Here is a 23530-nt window from a genome sequence, read left to right as displayed (position 1 = left end):
TTGACTAAAATGATTAAAATGATACAGTACTGCTGAAGTAGGCTAGCTGGCAGAGGCTGCGTTGTTGACTAAGTAGGCTAGTTGGCATTGGCTGCGTTGTTGACACTACACTAATCAAGTCGTTCCGTTGAGTGTAATAGTTTCTACTGTGCTGCTATTCGGGGCTAGCTGGCTAGCTACGCCTAGAGCGTTGGGGACAGAGAATAAGAGGAGCAGGTTTCTGGGCATGGTAGAATATATTCAGGGCATAATGCGCAGCCAGGGGTATGGTGGGGTGCGGGTACAGCGGAGGTAAGCCAAGATGGGTACGAGTTAAAACATTTGATCAACGTATCCACTGTATAAAGAGAGAGTTTGGTGCCAAAAATAAGGTGTTGAATACATGTAAAAAATTCTAATTTAAAAAAGTATGCCTTAAAAGGTCCTAAAACTCAAAATAGCGGGAAGACTTGAGGCTGTAATTGCTGCCAAATGTGCCTCAACAAAGTACTGAGTAAAGGGTCTGAATAGTCATGTAAATGTCATATTCAGTTTTTTTTATGTTAAATACATTTGCAAAAATGTCAAATCATCTGTTTTTGCTTTGTTATTATAGGGTATTGTGTGTAGATTGATGAGGCAAAAAAAATATTTCATACATTTTAAAATGAACTGTAACGTAACAAAATGTGGAAACACTCAACGGGTCTGAATACTTTCCGAATGCACTACCTACATTCAGCACGCTACGAACACTCTGACCCATTACACTACAAAAAAATCTCACTGGGTTAGACAAAGATTTGAACCTGCGACCAATCTAACCTCTGAGCTACCTGCTGCCTCCAGACCTCCCTACAACCATGCCAGCCTCTATATAAACCTACTGTATACCAAATCATAAGGCTTTACTCTGTACACTCCCTCTGTAGGTGATAAATGTTCTTCCCATGCCTCATTTAACACACTGAACAGAGACCAGTGAACTCCACATAACTATAAAGACTTGGAACACCCCTTGGTGAGCCTGCCCCTCACCTACACTGGCTTAGGGACTGCTGATGCATGGAACACAGATGACAGAGAGAAGAAGAATGTGAGGGAGAGTGTATGAGATGTATTCAGTGTTCTATGTGACCTTTCCATGTTCATAGCCCCTGTAATGTTATTAACAGTGCAGCCACAGCCTCAGCCATGACCATCAATTAGAGTCACTCTGTTGCTTGCTTGCCTGCCTGCTATCTGCCAGCACACACTGCCTCACCTCAGAGGAGCTCTCTCTCTCTCCCCCCATCTCTCTCCATCTCTTCAGATATCCTTCTCCCCCTCCCTCCTGTACCTAACAGATTCAACATACACTATACACTGCATTTGGAAAGTATTCAGACCCCTTGACATTTTCCACATTTTATAACATTACAGCAATAATCTAAAATGGATTAAATTAAATAAAAATCTCAGCAATCTGCACACAATATCCAATAATAATAAAGCAAAAACAGTTTTTATACATTTTTGCAAATGCATTAAAATTTAAAACCTAAATACCTTATTTACATAAGTATTCAGACCCTCTGCCCTGCTAGAGCTGCCCAGGTCAATTGTAAGCGCTGTTATTGTGAAGTGGTAAAGCCTAGGAGCAACAACGTCTCAGCCGCAAAGTGGTAGGCCACACAAGCTCACAGATGAGGACCGCCACTCACTACTGAGTTCCAAACTGCCTCTGGAAGCAACGTCAGCACAATAACTCTTCATGGGGAGCTTCATCAAATGGGTTGCCATTGCCGAGCAGCTGTACACAAGCTTAAGATCACCATGCGCAATGCCAAGTGTCGGTTGGATTGGGGTAAAGCTTGCCGCCATTGGACTCTAGAGCAGTGGAAACACATTCTCAAGGAGAGATGAATCACGCTTCATCTTCTGGCAGTCCGACGAACGAATCTGGGTTTGGTGGATGCCAGGAGAACATTACCTGCCCCAATGCATAGTGCCAACTGTAATGTTTAGTGAAGGAGGAATAATGGTCTGGGGCTGTTTTTCATGGTTTGGGCTAGGCCCCTTATTTCTAGTGAAGGGAAATCTTAACGCTACAGCATACAATGACATTCTAGACAATTCTGTGATTCCAACTTTGCGGCAACAGTTTGGTGAAGTCCCTTTCATGTTTCAGGATGACAATGCCCCTGTGCACAAAGCGAGGTCCATACATACTGTATATGTTTTGTCGAGGTTGGTGTGGAAGAACTTGACTGGCCTGCACAGAGCCCTGACTTCAACCCCATCGAAACCTTTGGGATTCATTGGAATGGCGACTTTGAGGCCAACATCAGTGCCTGACCTCACTAATGCGCTTGTGGCTGAATGGAAGCAAGTCCCAGCAGCAATGTTCCAACATCTAGTGGAAAGCCCATGATTTTGTAATGAGACGTTCGATGAACAGGTTTCCACATACAGTACTTCTGGTTATGTAGTGTACTTCAACATTTTCTAGTATTTTACGTAACAGAGAATTATTACACAACCACAGTGTATTACACAATTATAACACCATCATTGCAATACCATTTGGATGTGGTATAATTACAAAAGATCGTTATCAATAAAATATCACAATACAGTGCAGAGCGTTTAATTTGCCACTGGGGGGCAAGTAGACTCCGAGCTCCACTAAAACCATTGACAACTATTTGGTTGTAATATCTTTTCCTCTTGAACAGCACAGTCTAAGTTCCAAAGGCTGGGCCTGGTATAGTGTCTAAGAGATCATACATTATGTTTTGTAGTGATTTCTATGTTGTTGATGTAAATAATATTTGTTGGTCCGGGATGTGTAATGAGGAGCAAACTTGACACATTCATGAAATTGCTTATCCCAGTAACTAATAAGCATGCACCCATCTAGAAAATGACTGTAAAAACGTTTAGCTGTGGATTGATGAGGAATTTAAGAATGTTAAGGTTGAGAGGGATGAGGAAAAAAGGAATATAAAATAAGTCTGGCTGCACAACCGATTTGCAAATGGAGAAATCATGTGACTAAACTTAATAAAAAGAAGAATAAACTACACTATGGAACAAAGATAAATTACCTAAAGAATGATGGTAAAAAACTTTGGAGCACCTTCAATAACATTTTGGGAAAAAAGGTGGCTCAGTCATCACAAAACTGACTGATATTGTCAACTAATTTAATTACTTTTTTTCATTGGCAAGATTAGCAAACGTAGGCATGACATGCCAACAACAAATACTGACACTACATATCCAAGTATATTTAACCAAATGATGAAAGACAAGCATTGTAATCTTTAATTCCTTAAAAAACTTCTTAGGGCTGAGATCCAACTAAAGGGATCGATATGGCAACAGCCAGTGAAAGTGCAGGGCGTCAAATTCAAAACAACAGAAATCCCATAATTAAAATTCTTCAAACATACAAGTATTTTACACCATTTTAAAGATACGCTTCTTGTTAATCCCACCACAGTGTCCGATTTCAAATAGGCTTTATGGCGAAAGCACCACAGCAATTATGTTTAAAATACAGCTATTTTCCAGTCAAAGAGAGTCACAAAAAGCAGAAATAGAGATAGAATTCATCACTAACCTTTGATGATTTTCATCAGATGACACTCATAGGACTTCATGTTACACAATACATGTATGTTTTGTTCGATAAAGTTCATATTTATATAAAAAAAATCTCAGTATACATTGGCGCGTTATGTTCAGTAGTTTCAAAAACATCCGGTGATTTTGCAGAGAGCCACATCAATTTACAGAAATAATCATCATAAATGTTGATGAAAATACAAGTGTTATACATGGAACTTTAGATACACTCATCCTTAATGCAACCGCTGTCAGATTTCAAAAAAGCTTTACGGAAAAAGCAAACCATGCAATAATCTGAGTACGGCGCTCAGAGCCCAAACAAGCCAAAAATATATCAGCCATATTGTGCAGTCAACAGAAGTCAGAAATAACATTATAAATATTAATATTTACCTTTGATGATCTTCATCAGAATGCACTCCCAGGAATCCCAGTTCCACAACAAATGTTTGTTTTGTTCGATAATGTCCAACATTTATGTACAAATAGCTCCTTTTGTTAGCGTGTTTGGTAAACAAATCCAAACTCACGAAGCGCGTACACTAGGAGCAGACGAAAAGTCAAAAGTTCCGTTACAGTCCGTAGAAACATGTCAAACGAAGTATAGAATCAATCTTTATCAATCCAACCGGAGAATTCCTTTGTATGTAGAAATGAAATGGAACAGAGCTCGCTCTCACGTGAACGAGCGTCACGAGCTCAAGGCATTCTGGCAGACCTCTGACTCATTCCCCTCTCATTCGCCCCCACTTCCCTGTTGAAGCATCAAACAAGGTTTTAAAGACTGTTGACATCTAGTGGAAGCCTGAGGAAGTGAAACATGACCAATATCCCACTGTATCTTCAATAGGGAATGAGTTGAAAAACGACCAACCTCAGATTTCCCACTTCCTGGTTGGATTTTTTCTCAGCTTTTTGCCTGCCACATGAGTTCTGTTATACACAAAGACATCATTCAAACAGTTGTAGAAACTTCAGAGTGTTTTCTATCCAATACTAATAATAATATGCATATATTAGCATCTGGGACAGAGTAGGAGGCAGTTTACTCTGGGCATGCTATTCATCCAAAAGTGAAAATTGCTGCCCCCTATCCCAAATAAGTTTTAAGTTACTTGCTGTTTAACTCTGACGATAGAGCTAAATGTGTAACAATCGGAAATGTGTAGTTCTGACTATGCATTTCAAGAGATGATGATATTGAAAACAAATAGTTTACATTTATTTAACAATCCGTTGAAAACGGCATGTAGTTGTCATAGTTGTCATAGTTGTGACTTTTTGATTTATTGATTATGACCTATACCATGTGATAGTAGCCTATAATAACAAAACCATTATACATTACAGAATTACATTAGACATTGTAAGTAGTGTGCACATGAGAGGAGAGTGAGTGTGTAGAAATACCAACACTGCTTAGTTGAGCCACATCTAGACAAAGTGTGTTAGTGTTGTTAGATTCTGGGTGAAATTTGGAACATTGTTATACTCAGAAGCATCGTATCTAAGGAGTGATATGGACTGGTTTTTACATCAGAAGTTAATGGTTATCTGCAGGAGCCAGATGGCTTTGGAATGTGTTGGGTGGATGGGAGGAAGTCACAGGATTGCTGTAGGGGATACGGGTGGAGAGCTTTGGATTAAGCGTCAAGGGGGCTGAGGTCAGGTCAGATCCCCTTAAGTGAGATGGTTTATTACCCTATCACTTCGTCTTCCTGTCGAACCATGAAATATGTAAGGATTGGAGAGAAGGAGGAGTGCCTAAATTGGAGTATATATACTTGTGGTGCTGGAAACATGAATACAGCTATATTGACCTTCTGGGCAGAATACACTTGGTTACACACTACACAGGTTAATGTTTCATATTTTCCGTTGAGTGTTTTACTCTGAGAATTAGAGTGTCCCACAGGGTTGGGCTCAATTCTTTTCAATTCCAGTCAATTCAAAAAGTCAACGAAAAACATCTAATTGAAAATCATTGTAGAGAATTGGAATTGGAATTTTAACGTACTTCCTGAATAGACTGGCATTAAAATGGAATTGACCTAACCCTGGTGTCCTACTTTAAAGTGTTCAATAACCCTGCTTCCAGTCCAGCTCCATTCAATTTAAAGTGAATTCAGAAAGCTGATTGGACATGGAGCGTGGGTTCTACAATACCCTCTTCACATGATGGCATTTTCAATTCAAATCATGTCCAATTCATTTCCTAAATTGACTTGAATTAAAAAGGAATTGACGAAGCGGTGTATATGATTGGCTATATGTGCTGTATGCCAAAATGAGGCAGCAGCGTTGCTCTGGTGTGAAATTAACAGCTCTTTACTACACCCCCAGGAGCGAGTCTGAACACCAGCAGAGAGAGAGGGAAAGATGGAAAGAGAGATGGAGAGGGAGGAAGGTGGCCATTAACTAAAGGCAGAGAGAGAGGGAGGGAGACTCCTTCTCCTGCATTCAAATAACACATAATCCAGCGTTATCAGCTCTGCTCTCCCTTCATCCCTCCAACCTCTCTCTTTTCCTCATTCCTTCTCACTGAAAATGTTGTGCATTAGCATCCCTCATCTATCTCCCTCCCTCTTCCCCTCTAGGTCTATCTGGGAGATGAGGGGAGCTAGAGAGGAAATGAGAGAAGGAAAGGAGGAGAGAGAATCTTATCCAGCAGAGAGAGAAGCAGTCAACTCCAGCCTCAATGATGTCAGAGATCCCCCCCAACTCGCGCACACACACACACACACACACACACACACACACACACACACACACACACACACACACACACACACACACACACACACACACACACACACACACACACACACACACACACACACACACACACACACACAGCACCTCACTAACAATATCATATTGTTCGGTCTTGTGGCCATCATGCATGTGGTTAATACTTAGTGGCATAATGAATTACAAGGGAAAAACTGCCTGGTACACACAATACAATGTATTTGTACAGCAGCACTGGTGTACTGTGCTCTGTGCTCTGGGAAGGAGAAGGGAGGGGGAAGAAACACATATAAATACTCTGAGGGTTTAGAGTTAACAGAGATACTAAAACCAGAGGGAGAGAGAGAAGGGAGTGGGGGGGTGAATTTGTTAATACACAGGAACACTGCATCAAACCAATGAACTGCTCTGAGCCTGGCTGGCTGGCTGGCTGGCTGTGTGTGTGTGTGTGTGTGTGTGTGTGTGTGTGTGTGTGTGTGTGTGTGTGTGTGTGTGTGTGTGTGTGTGTGTGTGTGTGTGTGTGTGGTGGCTGTTTGAGCCACGGCTGAGAAGGAGAGGAGTGCGTCAGCATTACATTCACGTTCCCACTGAAGGACAAAGGGAAAGGGCAGAAACAGTCTTAGCTCCTCTCAAGACACACACACAGGGAAAAAAGAGAGGCTGTAGAATAAATAACAAGAAGAGAAGAGGAGATGGGGATTGGAATGCTGCTGATGCTGCGACGGTGTCATGCCTGTTTGCCTGCTTGTATGCCTCCTCTCTCTCTTCCCCTCTCTCACTCTCCCTTTTGCTTCCCCCCTCTCTCGCTTCCTATCTCTCTCCTCCACAGTGGTTACTGCAGTAGTCCAGCAGCCAGTCGGGAGCTTCTCTGCCACACAGAGAGCTAACTGCCACAACTTGCTACCTCACCTCATACCTACAGCCCTCAGTCCTGAGCTCAGCCCCGGGGATCAACTTGTAGACAACCAGGACAGACAGAGGGATACGGCAGGAGACACACACCTCAGGGGAGAGGGCACCAGGCCAGGAGCACCCCATTCCTGGCTCATTTTACGGATAGCAGCTACAGATATATACCCTTCACAGCCACCATCGCATCCACACAACAGGCATCTACTCCTCTCTCTCTCTCTCTAAAGCGTAGCTCCGGCAGCACTGCGCTCCCCTCCTCCTCCCTCCTCTCTAACCAGCAGCACCCCCCCCCCAGGAGGAATCGCTGGATTATTGCTAACTATGCTGCACGCGGCAGGCTGCAGCTGCTATAGACACAGCCAGGCAAACCAACGCAGGGAGAGGACCAGAAGAGAAGAGAGAAAAAGAGAGAATAGGGGGGTGACTGCATCAGGAGTCCTTTAGCTTTTCCCTCTCGCTCTTTCTCCATCCATCAGAGCGGGGCTAATCAGGCACAAGCTAGCCGTCGGCAAAGTCACAGAGACGGAGGGCTCTCTGCCGACACTCACACACACGGACACAAAGGAACACGCTCACATGCACGAGGACCTGCCAAAACGGGGGATTTTTTATAATTTTTATTCTGTAATTTTTTCCCTTCTGCTCAGTGTATCTGGCTTATACTGCGTGATGGAGCAGTTTGATTCGTCAACAGAGGGGGCTGTGTGTCTGCGGCTGCAGGCAGGGAGAGGGGGAGAGGAGGGGGGCTGGGGGACGCCAGGCACCTGCTTAGCTTAACCCACACGGCCTGTACTTTCCCACCGAGCCTGTAGTCTCTACACGCTGCTCCACTCCGCTCCGCTCCACTCCGCTCTGCTCCACTCTCACCACGGGCTAATAGGAGACATCTTGTTCCATTGGTTAACACAGGGACATTACCACCACATTCCAGAAGAAGCAGAAGAACTGCAATTAAATATATTTTTCACTTTTCGGATTTTCCATTGAAGTGAACTACACGGCTGTGGTTTGTGATTGGTTTTTCGTAGTATTCGGAAAGGAAGAAGAAACAGGCCATTTCAGAACTAATGAGGTAGGTGATTGATCCTGGTTTTCAACCGTTTGTTTTTATCACTGCAAAGCATTCTGCTTCTGCTGCTGCTCTGCCTTCACATTAATCTCTCTTTCTCCCTCTATTCCCCCTCTCTCCTTCTTTCACTCTGACTCTTCCTCCCCTCTATTACTCTCCCTCTCTCTTTATCTTTTCTTCTTTCCCTCTCTCTTTCTCTTTCTCACTTTCTCTCCCTGTCTGTCTCTGCGTAGCGTCTCCCAGTCGCGTCGATGGCGTGGCGAGCCCTGTCCTTGTTCCAGCCAGGGTAGGAGGGTGGTGTGTCCTCCTCTAGCGTCTGTCTCCCCCCACCATGCTGAAAAAGACTCCTCCGAACCATGAGTCCTGTGGGCCAGGTTTCTCTGCAGCCCACCTGGAACGCAGCCCTGCTCACCCTGCTAGCCCTCACCATGGTGCCAGCTCTCAGTTTGTACCAGCCTGTCGGCCTGGGTGCTCCCTCTAACCCCCAGAACTGCCCGGCGGTGTGCTCCTGCACCAACCAGCTTGCTAAGGTGGTGTGTACGCGCCGTGGCCTGGTCAGGGTGCCCCCCGGGATCCCCACCAACACCAGGTACCTCAACCTGATGGAAAACAGCATCGAGACCATCCAAGCTGACACCTTCAGACACCTACACCATCTTGAGGTGCTGCAGCTGGGCAGGAACGCCATCAGGCAGATTGAGGTGGGGGCCTTCAATGGCCTGACCAGCCTCAACACCCTGGAGCTGTTTGACAACAGACTGACGGGGATCCCCAGCGGGGCCTTTGAGTACCTGTCCAAGCTGAGGGAGCTGTGGCTGAGGAACAACCCCATCGAGAGCATCCCGTCCTATGCTTTCAACAGGGTGCCCTCTCTGATGAGGCTGGACCTGGGCGAGCTCAGGAGGCTGGATTACATCTCTGACGGGGCATTTGAGGGCCTGCAGAACCTCAAGTACCTGAATCTGGGGATGTGTAACCTTATGGAGATGCCTGTCCTGTCACCCCTGACAGGCCTGGAGGAGCTGGAGATGTCTGAGAACACTTTCCCTGAGATGAAGCCTGGCTCGTTCCGTGGCCTGTGCTCCCTACAGAAACTCTGGATTATGAACTCTGGGATCACCGTGATTGAGAGGAACGCTTTCGATGACATTACGGCACTGGTGGAGCTGAATCTAGCCCATAATAACCTGTCGTCTCTCCCCCATGACCTCTTTGCCCCGCTGCAGTACCTGGTGGAACTTCATCTCCACCACAACCCCTGGAGGTGTGACTGTGACGTGGTCTGGCTGTCCTGGTGGCTCAGGGAGTACATCCCCACTAACTCCACCTGCTGCGGCCGCTGCCACTCCCCTGCCCACATGAGAGGACGATACCTGGTGGAGGTGGACCAGACCACATTCCAGTGCTCTGCTCCCTTCATCCTGGATGCTCCCAGGGACCTCAACATCTCTGCAGAGAGAGTGGCTGAACTCAAGTGTCGTACAGCCTCCATGTCATCGGTCCGATGGCTGCTTCCTAATGGGACCGTTCTGACCCATGGCTCGGCTCACCCTCGGATTTCTGTCCTTAACGACGGAACACTCAACTTCTCCAACGTTCTGCCATCGGACACAGGCGTCTACACCTGCATGGTGACTAACATGGCGGGAAACTCCAATGCCTCGGCCTACCTGAATGTCAGCAACGCCGAACTCAACACCTCCAACCTGTCCTATTTCACTACACTGACCGTGGAGGTGCTGGAGCCCACCGTAGAGGAGATCCCCAAACCCAAACCCACCATCCCAGCCTCACCCTCCGTGTTCCAGCCCGTCTTCATCTCCACACCCACTGTGTTGCTCCAGAACACCCAGACTCCCCGCCAGATATCTCTCCCCACGGCCCGTGGCCCCATCCACCCTCCCCCCAGCCTGGATGAGGTCATGAAGACAACCAAGATCATCATTGGCTGCTTCGTTGCGGTGACACTCCTGGCTGCTGCCATGTTGATTGCCTTCTACAAGCTGCGTAAGCGGCACCAGCAGCGGAGCACGGTGGCAGCGGCGCGGACCATCGAGATCATCCAGATGGACGAGGAACTTCCCCAGGTTCCATCGGCCAGATCAGGTTCTAGCGGGTCTGAGGAGACTGGGCTGGCTCTGCCCATGTTACTGGAACACAACAGCACCGTCTTCAATAAGGAATACATCTCGTCGTCCTCATCGTCCTCCCACAGAGACAGGGACAGACACAGAGACAGGGACAGGGACAGAGCTGCCTACGGGGCTCACTGGACCCATAACAACCTGGGAAACTCCCTGCATCGCTCCTCCAGCCGCCAGTATTATCAGCAGCACCACAGCCTCATCAGCACCATCGCAGAGCCGTACGTCATTAAGCCAACTCACACCAAGGAGAAGGTCCAAGAGACCCAGATCTAGGGGACTCATGCTGGCCTTACTGTGGATCTAGCTGTGTGGATCTAACTCAGTGGATTTCTATATGTATCTGACTTTACCCCTTCCTCTTCTCCTTTTCTCTCTGCTCACCAGTCCATGCAATAGAATGCACAAAGAAGACAGTAACTTTATTTTGTACAGAGTGCAAAATAGAGACAGTTTTTTCTCTCTTGTACATGCTTATACATAAATATAGAAATATAAAAAATATAAAATAAATATACTATGAGGACGGTGGTGGAAGATTATATTTAAAAAAATAAAGTACAATTTAAACTATTTTCTAATAACTTGTAACTTGCTATTTAAAAATGAGAGATGTTGAGATGCAGTGGGGGTAGCCTATATGATGATTGATTGAGGGAGCTGTCTTGAGGAAGACTGTTCTGTTTGTTATTTTGACCATTTAGAATGCAGTAAAACCCCTTTATACCCACACCAGTTTATAGAACAACAAGCCCTAACATCAGATCAGTCTCCACAGGTTAAGCTTGTTAAAGCACCAATTCGTACTGTGCCAAACGTTGCAATAAAAGACTGGAAGATTAAGAAAACCAACAGCCACAACCAAGCAAAATCTTGACAGAGAGTCATTTGTCGAGGGAGAGCTGTGGAGAGAAGAGTGTAGATTTTGCTGTTCAGTCGCTATCAGCCAAATGTTTTCAGACTGCAGTGGATTTCTGCAGCTAAGGTTTAACCCTTTGTTTATCGGAGCGAAGCTACACGTCTTTCTAAAAGCATCTATTTTTTATGTTACTGAATCTAAACCCATTTAGTATGATTGCATTTGATTTATCCCAGGTCCCCTTGGCTAAGATGAAGGACAGGCTATTTTGAATGGTGATTTGGTGTGATTACTTCATGCAGATTTCAATTGCATAATGCATTATGTTTTATATTTATTTTCCTTTCCTTGGGTTGCGCCATGCTTCTTAATAGCATTTGTAGTGTTTTGGGTTAATGTAGTGATGCATTAAAGCAGTTATTTGCCTGCTCTCTGTAAGAGCTCTTCTATTGGTAATCCCTCACTGATACCGACATGTGGTGCAGAACGACTGGGGTTTGCTGACCGATCTGCTTTTGAAAGAAAAAAAGGAGTGGTGTTGAAATGAAATGAATGTCTGGACATTGGGCTTGTTTCTCTGTGGACGTAATTGAAACAGTGAAATCGTTTTTTTTATTTTCCTTACTGTAGGTATTATTTCGAGCATTATGGGGAGGCTATAAGGATGCAAAAATAAATAAAACCTTTGGTTTGTATTTCTCTACTCGGACACATTGCCGTGCCATTCTTTTCCTTTTCCCTCTTGCTCACAGTGTGGCGATATTAGCTGGTAAGCCTGTTAGCATGTCAGTCCACAGACACTGAACAGAAAGCATTCTGAATTCCAAATGGAGCTCTACCCCGTAGCCACTTCTGTAGATCTGAAAGGTCCAGATATAGCAATATGACAAATGCTTCACTTTGCCTTCTGATAAACTTGTTGATTTCTTTGCAATATCGCTTGCACCTATCCAATCATTTCAGATGTACTGTATATCAGTACCAAGGGAGCAGGGGTCAGGATTGATTTGGAATCTAGAAGAAGAGGTGCATGCTATTTCTATGCTCTAAATCAAATCAAATTAAATAAAATTTTGATCACATGATTTGTTAACAACAGGTGTAGTGATATGCTTACTTCCGCTTACAGATAACAAAAAAATAATAATATTAGGAATATGAGGAATAAATACACACTGAGTAATGATAACTTGGCTATATACACAGGGTAAGTACCAAGTCAATGTAGAGGGGTGTAAGGTAATTAAGGTAGATATGTACATATAGGTAGGGGTGAAGTGACTAGGCAAGAGGATAGATAGTAAATAGTAGCAGAATTGTTAGTCCAAAAAGGGTCAATGCAGATATTTAGTCTGAGTAGCTATTTAGTTAACTATTTAACAAACTATTTATGGTTTGGTAGAAAATGTTCAGGGTCCTGTTGGTTACAGACTTGGTGAATCTGTAACACTTGCCGTACAGTAGCAGAAAGAACAATGTATGACTTGGGTGGCTGGAATCTTTGACAATTTCTAAGGCCTTCCTCTGACACCACCCTGGATGGCAGGGAGTTCAGCCCCAGTTATTTACTGGACCATACACACTACACTGTGTAGCAACTTGCAGTCAGATGTCAAGCAGTTGCCATACCGAATGGTGATGCAGCCAGTCAAGATGCTCTCAATGGTGAAGATGTAGAATGTTTTGAGGATTTGAGGTCCCATGGCAAATCTTTTCAGCCTCCTGAGGGGGAAGAGGTGTTGTCATGCATTCTTTATGACTGTGTTGGTGTGTGTGGACCATGATAATTCCTTAGTGATGTGGACACAGAAGAACTTGAAGCTCTTGACCTGCTCCATTACAGCCCCATCGTGCTCGGCCCTCCGTTTCCTGACGTCCCCGATCAGCTCCTTTGTCTTGCTGACGTTGAGGGAGAAGTTGTTGTCCTTGCACCACACTGCCAGGCCACTGATCTCCTCCCTGCAGGCTGTCTTATCGTTGTCGGTGGACAGGCCAACCACCATCGTGTCATCATAAATCTCGATGATGGTGTTGAAGTCGCGCGCGGCCACACAGTTATGGATGAACATGGAGTATAGGAGGGGACTAAGCACGCACCCCTGATGGGCCCCCGTGTTATGGGTCAGCATAGCGGATGTGTTGTTGACTACCTTCAGCACCTGGGGGTGGCCCGTCAGGAAGTCCAGGATCCAGTTGCAGAGGGAGGTGTTCAGTCCCAGGGTCCTGAGTGATGAGATTGGAGGGCACTATGGTGTTGAACGATGAGCTATAGTCAATGAACAGCATTCTCATATAGGTATTCCTGCTTGTCCAGGTGGGAGAGGGCAGGGTGGAGTGTAATAGAGATTGCGTGATCTGTGGATTTGTTGGGGCGTTATATGAATTGGAATATGTCCAGTGTGTCTGGGATGATGGTGTTGATGTGAGCCATTACAAGCCTTTCAAAGCATTTCATGGCTACAGATGTGAGTGCTATGGGGTGATAATAACTTAGACAGGTTACCATATGGTGGTCTTGGACTATGGTGGTCTGCTTGAAACATGTAGGTATTAAAGACTTGGTCAGGGAGAGGTTGAAAATGTTACTGAAGACACTTACCAGCTGGTCAGCGCATTCTCTGAGTACGCGTCCTGGTAATCTGTCTGGCCCTGAGCCCTCTATTCTCCTCTTTCCCTGTGATTCCTTTGCATTGCATTTCCTCTGGTCCCTGTCAGTGAATGAGTCTAGAAGTGATGTTCTATACAATGCTGCATTATCCTCCCTCCCACACTGGAGCTCCTCCCTCCCATCTCCTGGTCTTCACATTGTCCGAGGTGGTTAGATAGACACACACACGCTGAATGCCAAATAAATCTCCAGCACCTTTCCCCTAGGCACTAAAAGGCATAGATACAAGTAATGTGGTAGTAGCCACCTTGCCCTACGTTGGATTTCTGCTATATTCCTCACACCCATACAATCCTTTCAGGTATACAAATGTGCATAGTTGCTAGGGGGGTGATTTGGGGTTCAGTAACAGAGCTTGGGTGCATCCCAAAAATCTAACACAACTTCCTCTTCTTGTACATGTTTCTACTTACCTTGATGTGAGGAGACAAGTATTGGTAGTCATTTACCATTTTGATTTCCTCTTCTTGTTAGATCAGCGCAGAAGAGAGGGAGATAGTTTAGACCATTGAATTGAAGTTTGCATATGGTTACACTGTCAAAAACATATATCCAAATGAAAAGGAATCCTTCCTTCTATCAATATGCGGATCCGTAGTACATCCCCTTTGTGGGGAAGTAGCCTACAGTGTAATTTATGTGTTGTGTAAATGACACTTTCACAATTTCACAATGAAAATGAATGATTCTTGTTATCATCAATAATACGCTTCTGTAGTACATTCCCAGTGTGTGGGGGTTTCACTATGCCTTTTCCTGCACTGATAAAGCTTCTGAATCACCATGATGCCCCACAGTTGAAAGGTCAAACATCAGAATTAAATGATTATGGTCGTGTTCCCCTGCTCAGTCGTTGCTGACGCATGTCAAATCTTACAATGCATACATCTTACAACAACCACATCATATGCTATAGCAATCTAGTGCCGATGACACAGTCGATGACATGGCACTCAACCATTGGTTGGTGTATGCAAAGTCTGAGCAGGGGAACGCGATGTTCTGTAGTGAATAGTGCAGCATCACTACAACTTCTCATCTGCCCCTTCAGATACACTCAGTCACTCTCTTTTCCTCTCAGCAGACACACAGACCGCTACTGTTTCCTCAGCTCAGCTCAGACCACCAAATGTCAATCAGGGCCCAGAGGGGAACAGAAAGACAGGAAGGGAAGCATTGGAAATGTTCATGTTGCTCCAAAAGAGATGTTTCCCAGTCTATTTCAAGAGAAAGGAAGTACGAATGAGCCATTCAATAATTACAGAGGCATTCTGCTGCCAGACTTGGAGGGGAACACCAAGGCTGTGTTTAAATCCAACAGGCATCAATTGGACTGGCCTTATCACTGAGCTGGACATTTCCTCTCTCAGCAGGGAGAGGGTACAGATACACTGCCTCTTCCTTCTTCTCCTCCTTGTCCTCCTCTTTTTCAGCACCTCCTCCTCCCACTCCTTCTCCTCTTCCCATCTTCCTTCTTCCTCTTGTCTCTATAAATGCCTTAATCTACTACAAATTATACATTCATAATGCATTACAGACAACTGGTTCCTAGAGAGTGTTACTGACTGTTTTCTATCCCGTCTGCTCCTCAGTGTGTGTGTGAGGACTGTATACAGGTGTGCTGATGGGAGCAGTTGCGCTCATTACTGGGTCAAGTGGATGTTTTCTGACTTTTTCTCTGTAAGGTGAATAAGAACATGTTACACTAACGAGTCAGACACTCTCCTCTCCACTCCTAACATCTGAATGCTTTTGTGATGGGTGTTTTTACTGCAATATGGCAGCTTTGTCTGTTTGTTGAATGTGTTCTGTTCTGTTTTCTTGCTCTTATGTGTCAGTGAAAGAGACGTTACCTCTGAGAGACCATTAGCTCTGTCTGAGGCCTTTTAATATGGGGATATACATCCTTTAAACCAGGTATATCCAATAACAATCCCGGAGTGCTAAAACACTTGTTATTTTCATTTTCTCCCTCCAATCAGAGACGGATTCAGAGTCAACACTAGGGTTACCAAAGTTACTGGAATTTTCAGCAATGTTGGTAATTAATGTCACGTTCTGACCTTTATTTCCTTTTTTTTGTATTGATTTTTGTATGGTCAGGGCGTGAGTTGGGTGGGCAGTCTATGTTTGTTTTTCTATGTTTCGGCCTAGTATGGTTCTCAATCAGAGGCAGGTGTCATTAGTTGTCTCTGATTGAGAATCATACTTAGGTAGCCTAGGTTTCACTGTGTGTTTGTGGGTGACTGTTCCTGTCTCTGTGTTTGTACCAGATAGGACTGTTTAGGTGTTCGCACATTTATTGTTTTGTTAGTTATTTCATGTCTAGTTCCTTTATTAAAGAACATGAATAACCACCACACTGCATTTTGGTCCGCCTCTCCTTCACCATAGGAAAACCCTAACAATTAACCTATGGTAATCTATGGTAATTGTGGTAATATATACATGAATAAATTAGACCAATTTAATCATATCAAATATAATCTATAATCTATATCTATGTCCATATTGTCCATGAGTTTTGAGTGGATAGACCATAAGAGAAAATGACCTAATTAATGAAAAATGTATCTAATTAACAATGACATAATATACAATTAACTCTGCAACTCTTCCAACTACTGACTTATTTTCAAAACTGCCACCAATGTGACGCCGCAACATTTACAACAAATGTATATTGACAAAGTAAAGTAAACAAAAGCCTGTAAAAATATAAATGATATGCTACGCTGAAACTCTCATATTAAACACCCACGGTAAACACCCACGGTAAACACCCACGGTATTCACTAAAATGATGGGAAATACTTAGGGTAACATTTTACAGCTTTGTCATTGACATTTTCATATTAAAGTCATCATATATTATCATTTATAATATCTTAGAAATTTTCCAGATTTCCAGTAGTTTGCTAGTAAACTTAGAAAGTTACAATTAATATACCTTTCCTATGCAACCCTACTTGGGGCACTATACCACTTAACTCTCTGGCCAATCAGTTACAATTATGATCAATGTTCAATAACTGTGAGATAGAAAAGAAGGTATTTGAATAGCTCTGATCTCGGCCCTTGTGAAGATCTGAAAGGATAGGCAGCAGCAAAATGGGAGAGGTAGCGCTATCACCATATTATTTTGTATCTACTGAAGTGTCTTTGTCTATGATAAGGGGTTATTGGTTGATTTGGTATTGGACATTAGTCTACAAACACAAGAGCCCAAAAAAAGGCTTGCTGTGACAACATCAGTAGTGCTAATACGAGACAGCTCCTCTCTCTTATCAGTAGCAGTGGAGTCTGTCATGCGTTCAGACTGTGCCTGCATGTTGCCAATGAGCTGTGAAGATGCCTTGTCATAACGTGGATCAGTCCCTATTTCTCTCTTCCCTCCTCTTTGTCTAAAATGAATTGACTTAAAATCATTGACTTAAAGTCAACCACCCCCTTCTCTCTACCGCTCTCTCACCATCTCTTTGTCTTTCCGGACCAGGCTTCTCTCTACCGCTCTCTCACCATCTCTTTGTCTTTCCGGACCAGGCTTCTCTCTACCGCTCTCTCACCATCTCTTTGTCTTTCCGGACCAGGCTTCTCCCTCTCTCACCATCTCTTTGTCTTTCCGGACCAGGCTTCTCCTACCATCTCTTTGTCTTTCCGGACCAGGCTTCTCCCTACCGCTCTCTCACCATCTCTTTGTCTTTCCGGACCAGGCTTCTCTTTCCGGACCACTTCGCTCTCTCACCATCTCTTTGTCTTTCCGGACCAGGCTTCTCTCTACTGCTCTCTCACCATCTCTTTGTCTTTCCGGACCAGGCTTCTCTCTACCGCTCTCTCACCATCTCTTTGTCTTTCCCAGGCTTCTCTCCACCATCTCTTTGTCTTTCTCTTCTCCCTACCGCTCTCTCACCATCTCTTTGTCTTTCCGGACCAGGCTTCTCCCTACCGCTCTCTCACCATCTCTTTGTCTTTCCGGACCAGGCTTCTCCCTACCGCTCTCTCACCATCTCTTTGTCTTTCCGGACCAGGCTTCTCCCTACCACCATCTCTTTGTCTTTCCGGACCAGGCTTCTCCCTACTCTCTCACCATCTCTTTGTCTTTCCAGACCAGGCTTCTCCCTACCGCTCTCTCACCATCTCTTTGTCTTTCCGGACCAGGCTTCTCTCTACTGCTCTCTCACCATCTCTTTGTCTTTCCAGACCAGGCTTCTCTCTCTCTCACCATCTCTTTGTCTTTCCGGACCAGGCTTCTCCCTACCATCTCTTTGTCTTTCCGGACCAGGCTTCTCCCTACCATTCTCTCACCATCTCTTTGTCTTTCCGGACCAGGCATCTCTCACCATCTCTTTGTCTTTCCGGACCAGCTCTCCCTCACCATCTCTTTGTCTTTCCGGACCAGGCTTCTCTCTACCGCTCTCTCACCATCTCTTTGTCTTTCCGGACCAGGCTTCTCCCTACCGCTCTCTCACCATCTCTTTGTCTTTCCGGACCAGGCTTCTCCCTACCGCTCTCTCACCATCTCTTTGTCTTTCCGGACCAGGCTTCTCTCTACCGCTCTCTCACCATCTCTTTGTCTTTCCGGACCAGGCTTCTCCCTACCGCTCTCTCACCATCTGTTTGTCTTTCCGGACCAGGCTTCTCTCTACCGCTCTCTCACCATCTCTTTGTCTTTCCGGACCAGGCTTCTCTCTACCGCTCTCTCACCATATCTTTGTCTTTCCGGACCAGGCTTCTCTCTACCGCTCTCTCACCATCTCTTTGTCTTTCCGGACCAGGCTTCTCTCTACCGTTCTCTCACCATCACTTTGTCTTTCCGGACCAGGCTTCTCTCTACCGCTCTCTCACCATCTCTTTGTCTTTCCGGACCAGGCTTCTCTCTACCGCTCTCTCACCATCTCTTTGTCTTTCCGGACCAGGCTTCTCCCTACCGCTCTCTCACCATCTCTTTGTCTTTCCGGACCAGGCTTCTCTCTACCGCTCTCTCACCATCTCTTTGTCTTTCCGGACCAGGCATCTCCCTACCGCTCTCTCACCATCTCTTTGTCTTTCCGGACCAGGCTTCTCTCTACCGCTCTCTCACCATCTCTTTGTCTTTCCGGACCAGGCTTCTCCCTACCGCTCTCTCACCATCTCTTTGTCTTTCCGGACCAGGCTTCTCTCTACCGCTCTCTCACCATCTCTTTGTCTTTCCGGACCAGGCTTCTCTCTACCGCTCTCTCACCATCTCTTTGTCTTTCCGGACCAGGCTTCTCTCTACCGCTCTCTCACCATCTCTTTGTCTTTCCGGACCAGGCTTCTCCCTACCGCTCTCTCACCATCTCTTTGTCTTTCCGGACCAGGCTTCTCTCTACCGCTCTCTCACCATCTCTTTGTCTTTCCGGACCAGGCTTCTCTCTACCGCTCTCTCACCATCTCTTTGTCTTTCCGGACCAGGCTTCTCTCTACCGCTCTCTCACCATCTCTTTGTCTTTCCGGACCAGGCTTCTCTCTCTCTCTCTCTCTCTCTCTCTCGATCTCTCTCTTTCCTTTTCTCTCGACTAACACAGGGGTCACAGTGATGGAGGGTGGAGAGGTGGAGGGGTGGATGAATGGTGGGATGTAAGAGTTGAGCTGTGGAGGGAGGACAGTGTGGTTTCGGTGGTTATTCTCCTGTCACCGCTGCATTTGTGCTCCAACAGGGTTGTGGGAAATGAACCATGGTCCTCTGGGTAAGAAATGACCCAGCCCTCCTTTCATTTCTCATCCCTCTCTCCACAATCTATTAGTCAGCCTACACATTGAAGGCTTTCTCAGACCTCTACTCAGGCAGTCTTCCCTAGATCAAAACCCTCTCTCCTCTCTCACAAAAACTTGTCTTGGTGTGATGGTTAATGAATTTATACTGTAGAATGTTTTCTATTCAAAATTTTTGCTCAGACATCCAGCAACTTTCAAAGTGAAGGGTACAATATATTTTCATATAACAGGAAAATAAATATTTGCATACAGATATATACTCCAGTAGATTGCATTATTCAAACAGAATATCGGAAGGGAGTGCATGTAACGGCAGATTTCCTCCTCTTCGTCTGAAGAGGATTAAGGACCGGACCAAGATGTGGCGTGGTAAGTGTTTATGACGATTTTAATAACAAAAGCACTGTACACTATGAAATGCAAAAACAATAAACGAATACGTGAAATAACAAAACCGAAACAGTACCGTGTGCTGAAAAACACAGACACGGAAACAAACACCCACAAAACATCAGCGAAACCCAGGCTACCTAAGTATGATTCTCAATCAGAGACAACTAACGACACCTGCTGTAACGGTTTTCTTGACTTGAAGGAGAGGCGGACCAAAATGCAGTGTGGTCTCTATTCATGTTTAATTTATAAAGACTCTACACATGAACAAACTAACAAAACAAGAAATGTGAAACCTGCCTCGGATTGAGAACCATACAAGGCCGAAACAGAAACCAAACATAGAAAACACAAAACATAGACTTCCCACCCCAACTCACACCCTAACCATACTAAATAAAGACAAAACAAAGGAAAATAGAGGTCAGAACGTGAGAGTACCACCCCCCCAAAGGTGCGGACTCCGGCTGCAAAACCTGAACCTATAGGGGAGGGTCTGGGTGGGCGTCTGTCCGCAGTGGCGGTTCTGGCGCGGGACGTGGACCCCACTTCACCAAAGTTCTGGTTCGCCTCTTTGCCCGCCTCCGTGACCTCTTTAAAGCGGCGACCCTCGCCACCGACCTTGGACGGGGAACCCTAGACATGGGTCCCGAATGGACGGGGAATTCCGGCAGCGCCGGACAGGCGGGAGAGTCCGGCAGAGCTGGAGTGAAGGACGACTCCGGCAGCGCTGGACAGGCGGGAGACTCCGGCAGCTCCAGAGTGAAAGGCGGCTCTGGCAGCTCCTGGCTGGCTGGCGACTCTGGCAGCTCCTGGCTGGCGGCTCTGGAAGCTCCTGGCTGGTTGGCGGCTCTGGCAGCTCCTGGCTGGCTGATGGCTCTGGCAGGTCCTGGCTGACTGACGGCTCTGGCAGGTCCTGGCGGATTGACGGCTCTGGCAGGTCCTGGCTGACTGACGGCTCTGGCAGGTCCTGGCTGACTGACGGCTCTGGCAGCTCCTGGCTGACTGACGGCTCTGGCAGCTCCTGGCTGACTGACGGCTCAGGACAGACTGGCGGCTCTAGCATCTCAGGACAGATGGGAGACTCTAGCAACTCAGGACAGATGGGAGACTCTAGCAGCTCAGGACAGACGGGAGACTCTACCAGCTCAGGACAGACGGGAGACTCTAGCAGCTCAGGACAGATGGGAGATTCTAGCAGCTCAGGACAGACGGGAGACTCTAGCAGCTCTGGACAGATGGGAGACTCTAGCAGCTCTTGACAGATGGGAGACTCTAGCAACTCTGGACAGACGGGAGACTCTAGGAGCTCTGGACAGACGGGAGACTCTAGCCGCTCTGGATAGACGGGAGACTCTAGGAGCTCTGGACAGACGGGAGACTCTAGCAGCTCTGGACAGACGGGAGACTCTAGCAGGTCTTGACAGATGGGAGACTCTAGCAGCTCTGGACAGACGGGGAGCACTGTAGGCCTGGTGCGTAGTGCCGGCACTGGTGTTACTGGGCCGAGGACATGCACCTCAGGGCGAGTGCAAGGAGGAGGAACAAGGAGTACTGGGCTCTGGAGACGCACAGGAAGCCTGGTGCGGGGGGCTGCCACCGGAGGGCTGGTGCATGGAGATGGCACTGGATAGACCGGACCGTGCAGGCGTACTGGAGCTCTTGAGCACAGAGCCTGCCCAACCTTACCTGGTTGAATGCTCCCCGTAGCCCGGCCAGTGCGGCGAGGTGGAATAGCCCACAATGGGCTGTGTCGGCGAACCGGGGACACCATGCGTAAGGCTGGTGCCATGTACGCCGGCCCGAGGAGACGCACTGGAGACCAGATGCGTAGAGCCGGCTTCATGGCACCTGGCTCGATGCCCACTCTAGCCCGGCTGATACGAGGAGCTGGAATGACCTGAACCGGACTATGCACACGCACTGGGGAAACTGTGCGCTCCATCGCATAACACGGTGCCTGCCCGGTCCCCCTCTCTCTCCGGTAAGCACAGGAAGTTGGCGCATGTCTCCTACCTGGCTTCGCCACACTCCCTGTGTGCCCCCCCCCAATACATTTTTGGGGCTGCCTCTCAGGCTTCCTTGCCAGCAGTGTTCCCTCGTATCGCTGGCTCCTCTCTCCGGCTGCCTCTGCTCTCCTAGCTGCCTCCACCTGTTCCCATGGGAGGCGATCCCTTCCAGCCAGGATCTCCTCCCATGTTTAGCAACCCTTGCCGTCCAAAACGCCCTCTCACGTCCAGGAGTCCTGAAATCGCTGCTGCTGCTGGCCGTTACCATGCCGCTTGGTCCTCCGTTGGTGGGTGTTTCTGTAACGGCAAATTTCCTCCTCTTCGTCTAAAGACCATCTGATTCTTGGTCACCTCCCTGATCCAAGGCCCTTCTCCCTTGATTTCTCAGTTTGGCCAGGCGGCCAGCTCTAGGAAGAGTCTTGGTTGTTCCAAATTTCTTCCATTTAAGAATGATGGAGGCCACTTTGTTCTTGGGGACCTTCAATGTTGCAGAAATGTTTTGGTATCCTTCCCCAGATCTGTGCCTCGACACAATCCTGTCTCGGAGCTCTACAGACAATTCCTTCGACCTCATGGCTTGGCTCGTGCTCTGACATGCACTGTCAAATGTGGGACCTTATAAAGACAGGTTAGTGCCTTTCCAAATCATGTCCAATCAATTGAATTTACCGTAGGTCGACCCCAATAAAGTTGTAGAAATATCTCAAGGATGATCAATGGAACCAGGATGCACCTGAGCTCAATATCTCAATGTCTCATAGCAAAGGGTCTGAATACTTATGTAAATAAGGTATTTCAGTTTTTTTATTTTAATATATTTGCAAACATTTCTTAAAAACTTTTTTCTTTTGTCTTTATTTAATCCAAGGTTGTAATGTAACAAAGTGTGGAAAAAGTCAAGGGGTCTGAATACTTTCCCAAAGAACTGTATATTCATTTAGTATGGGATATAGAAAATGAGAACCAAACCTCAAAGGTAGAATTTCCTTTTGATATATAATACCAGTCAAAAGTTTGGACACACCTACTCATTCAAGGGTTTTTCTTTATTTTTACTATTTTCATTGTAGAATTATAGTGAACTCTGGAATGAGTAGGTGTGTCCAAACTTTTGACAGGTACTGTATGTGCACATACTAATATTCAGTTATTGAAAACAGACCGATGTTATTGTTCTTTCATAAAAGCAAAGGGAAAGATATGACATAAGAAGAAAATCATGTTTTTCAAAGACTGTAATCAAGTAGAGGCATGTCAACAGCACCATGTGCTTTGTGTGTGTTTCCATTAACCATGTCTTTTGTCCCTGGTCACAGCAATACAAAATAACAATCAATTCGCAATAGATCTATGGGACTTGGAGCAGCCATGGATAACACACACATGCACACATAA

At 46.0% G+C, this 23530-nt stretch overlaps 1 protein-coding gene across 1 annotated transcript; it reads left to right on the top strand.

Annotated features, from left to right (window-relative positions):
- The first annotated feature begins 8025 nt into the window (after positions 1 to 8025).
- Positions 8026 to 12038, top strand: LOC115109463 (leucine-rich repeat-containing protein 4-like). Its single transcript, XM_029634370.2, has 2 exons — positions 8026 to 8329; positions 8560 to 12038. Exon 2 carries the CDS (start codon positions 8683 to 8685, stop codon positions 10744 to 10746), a length of 2064 nt encoding a protein of 687 aa, XP_029490230.1. The 5' UTR covers positions 8026 to 8329; positions 8560 to 8682; the 3' UTR covers positions 10747 to 12038.
- The last annotated feature ends 11492 nt before the right edge of the window (positions 12039 to 23530 follow it).

This window comes from Oncorhynchus nerka, linkage group LG25 (assembly GCF_034236695.1).
Source record: "Oncorhynchus nerka isolate Pitt River linkage group LG25, Oner_Uvic_2.0, whole genome shotgun sequence".
Lineage (NCBI taxonomy): Eukaryota > Metazoa > Chordata > Actinopteri > Salmoniformes > Salmonidae > Oncorhynchus > Oncorhynchus nerka.
Note: the sequence above shows the minus strand (reverse complement) of the source record. Positions and strands in the feature narration are given on the sequence as shown.

Excerpts from the sequence above, each read along its gene's own strand:
- LOC115109463 (XM_029634370.2), top strand. The coding sequence starts at position 8,683 with ATGAGTCCTGTGGGCCAGGTTTCTCTGCAGCCCACCTGGAACGCAGCC.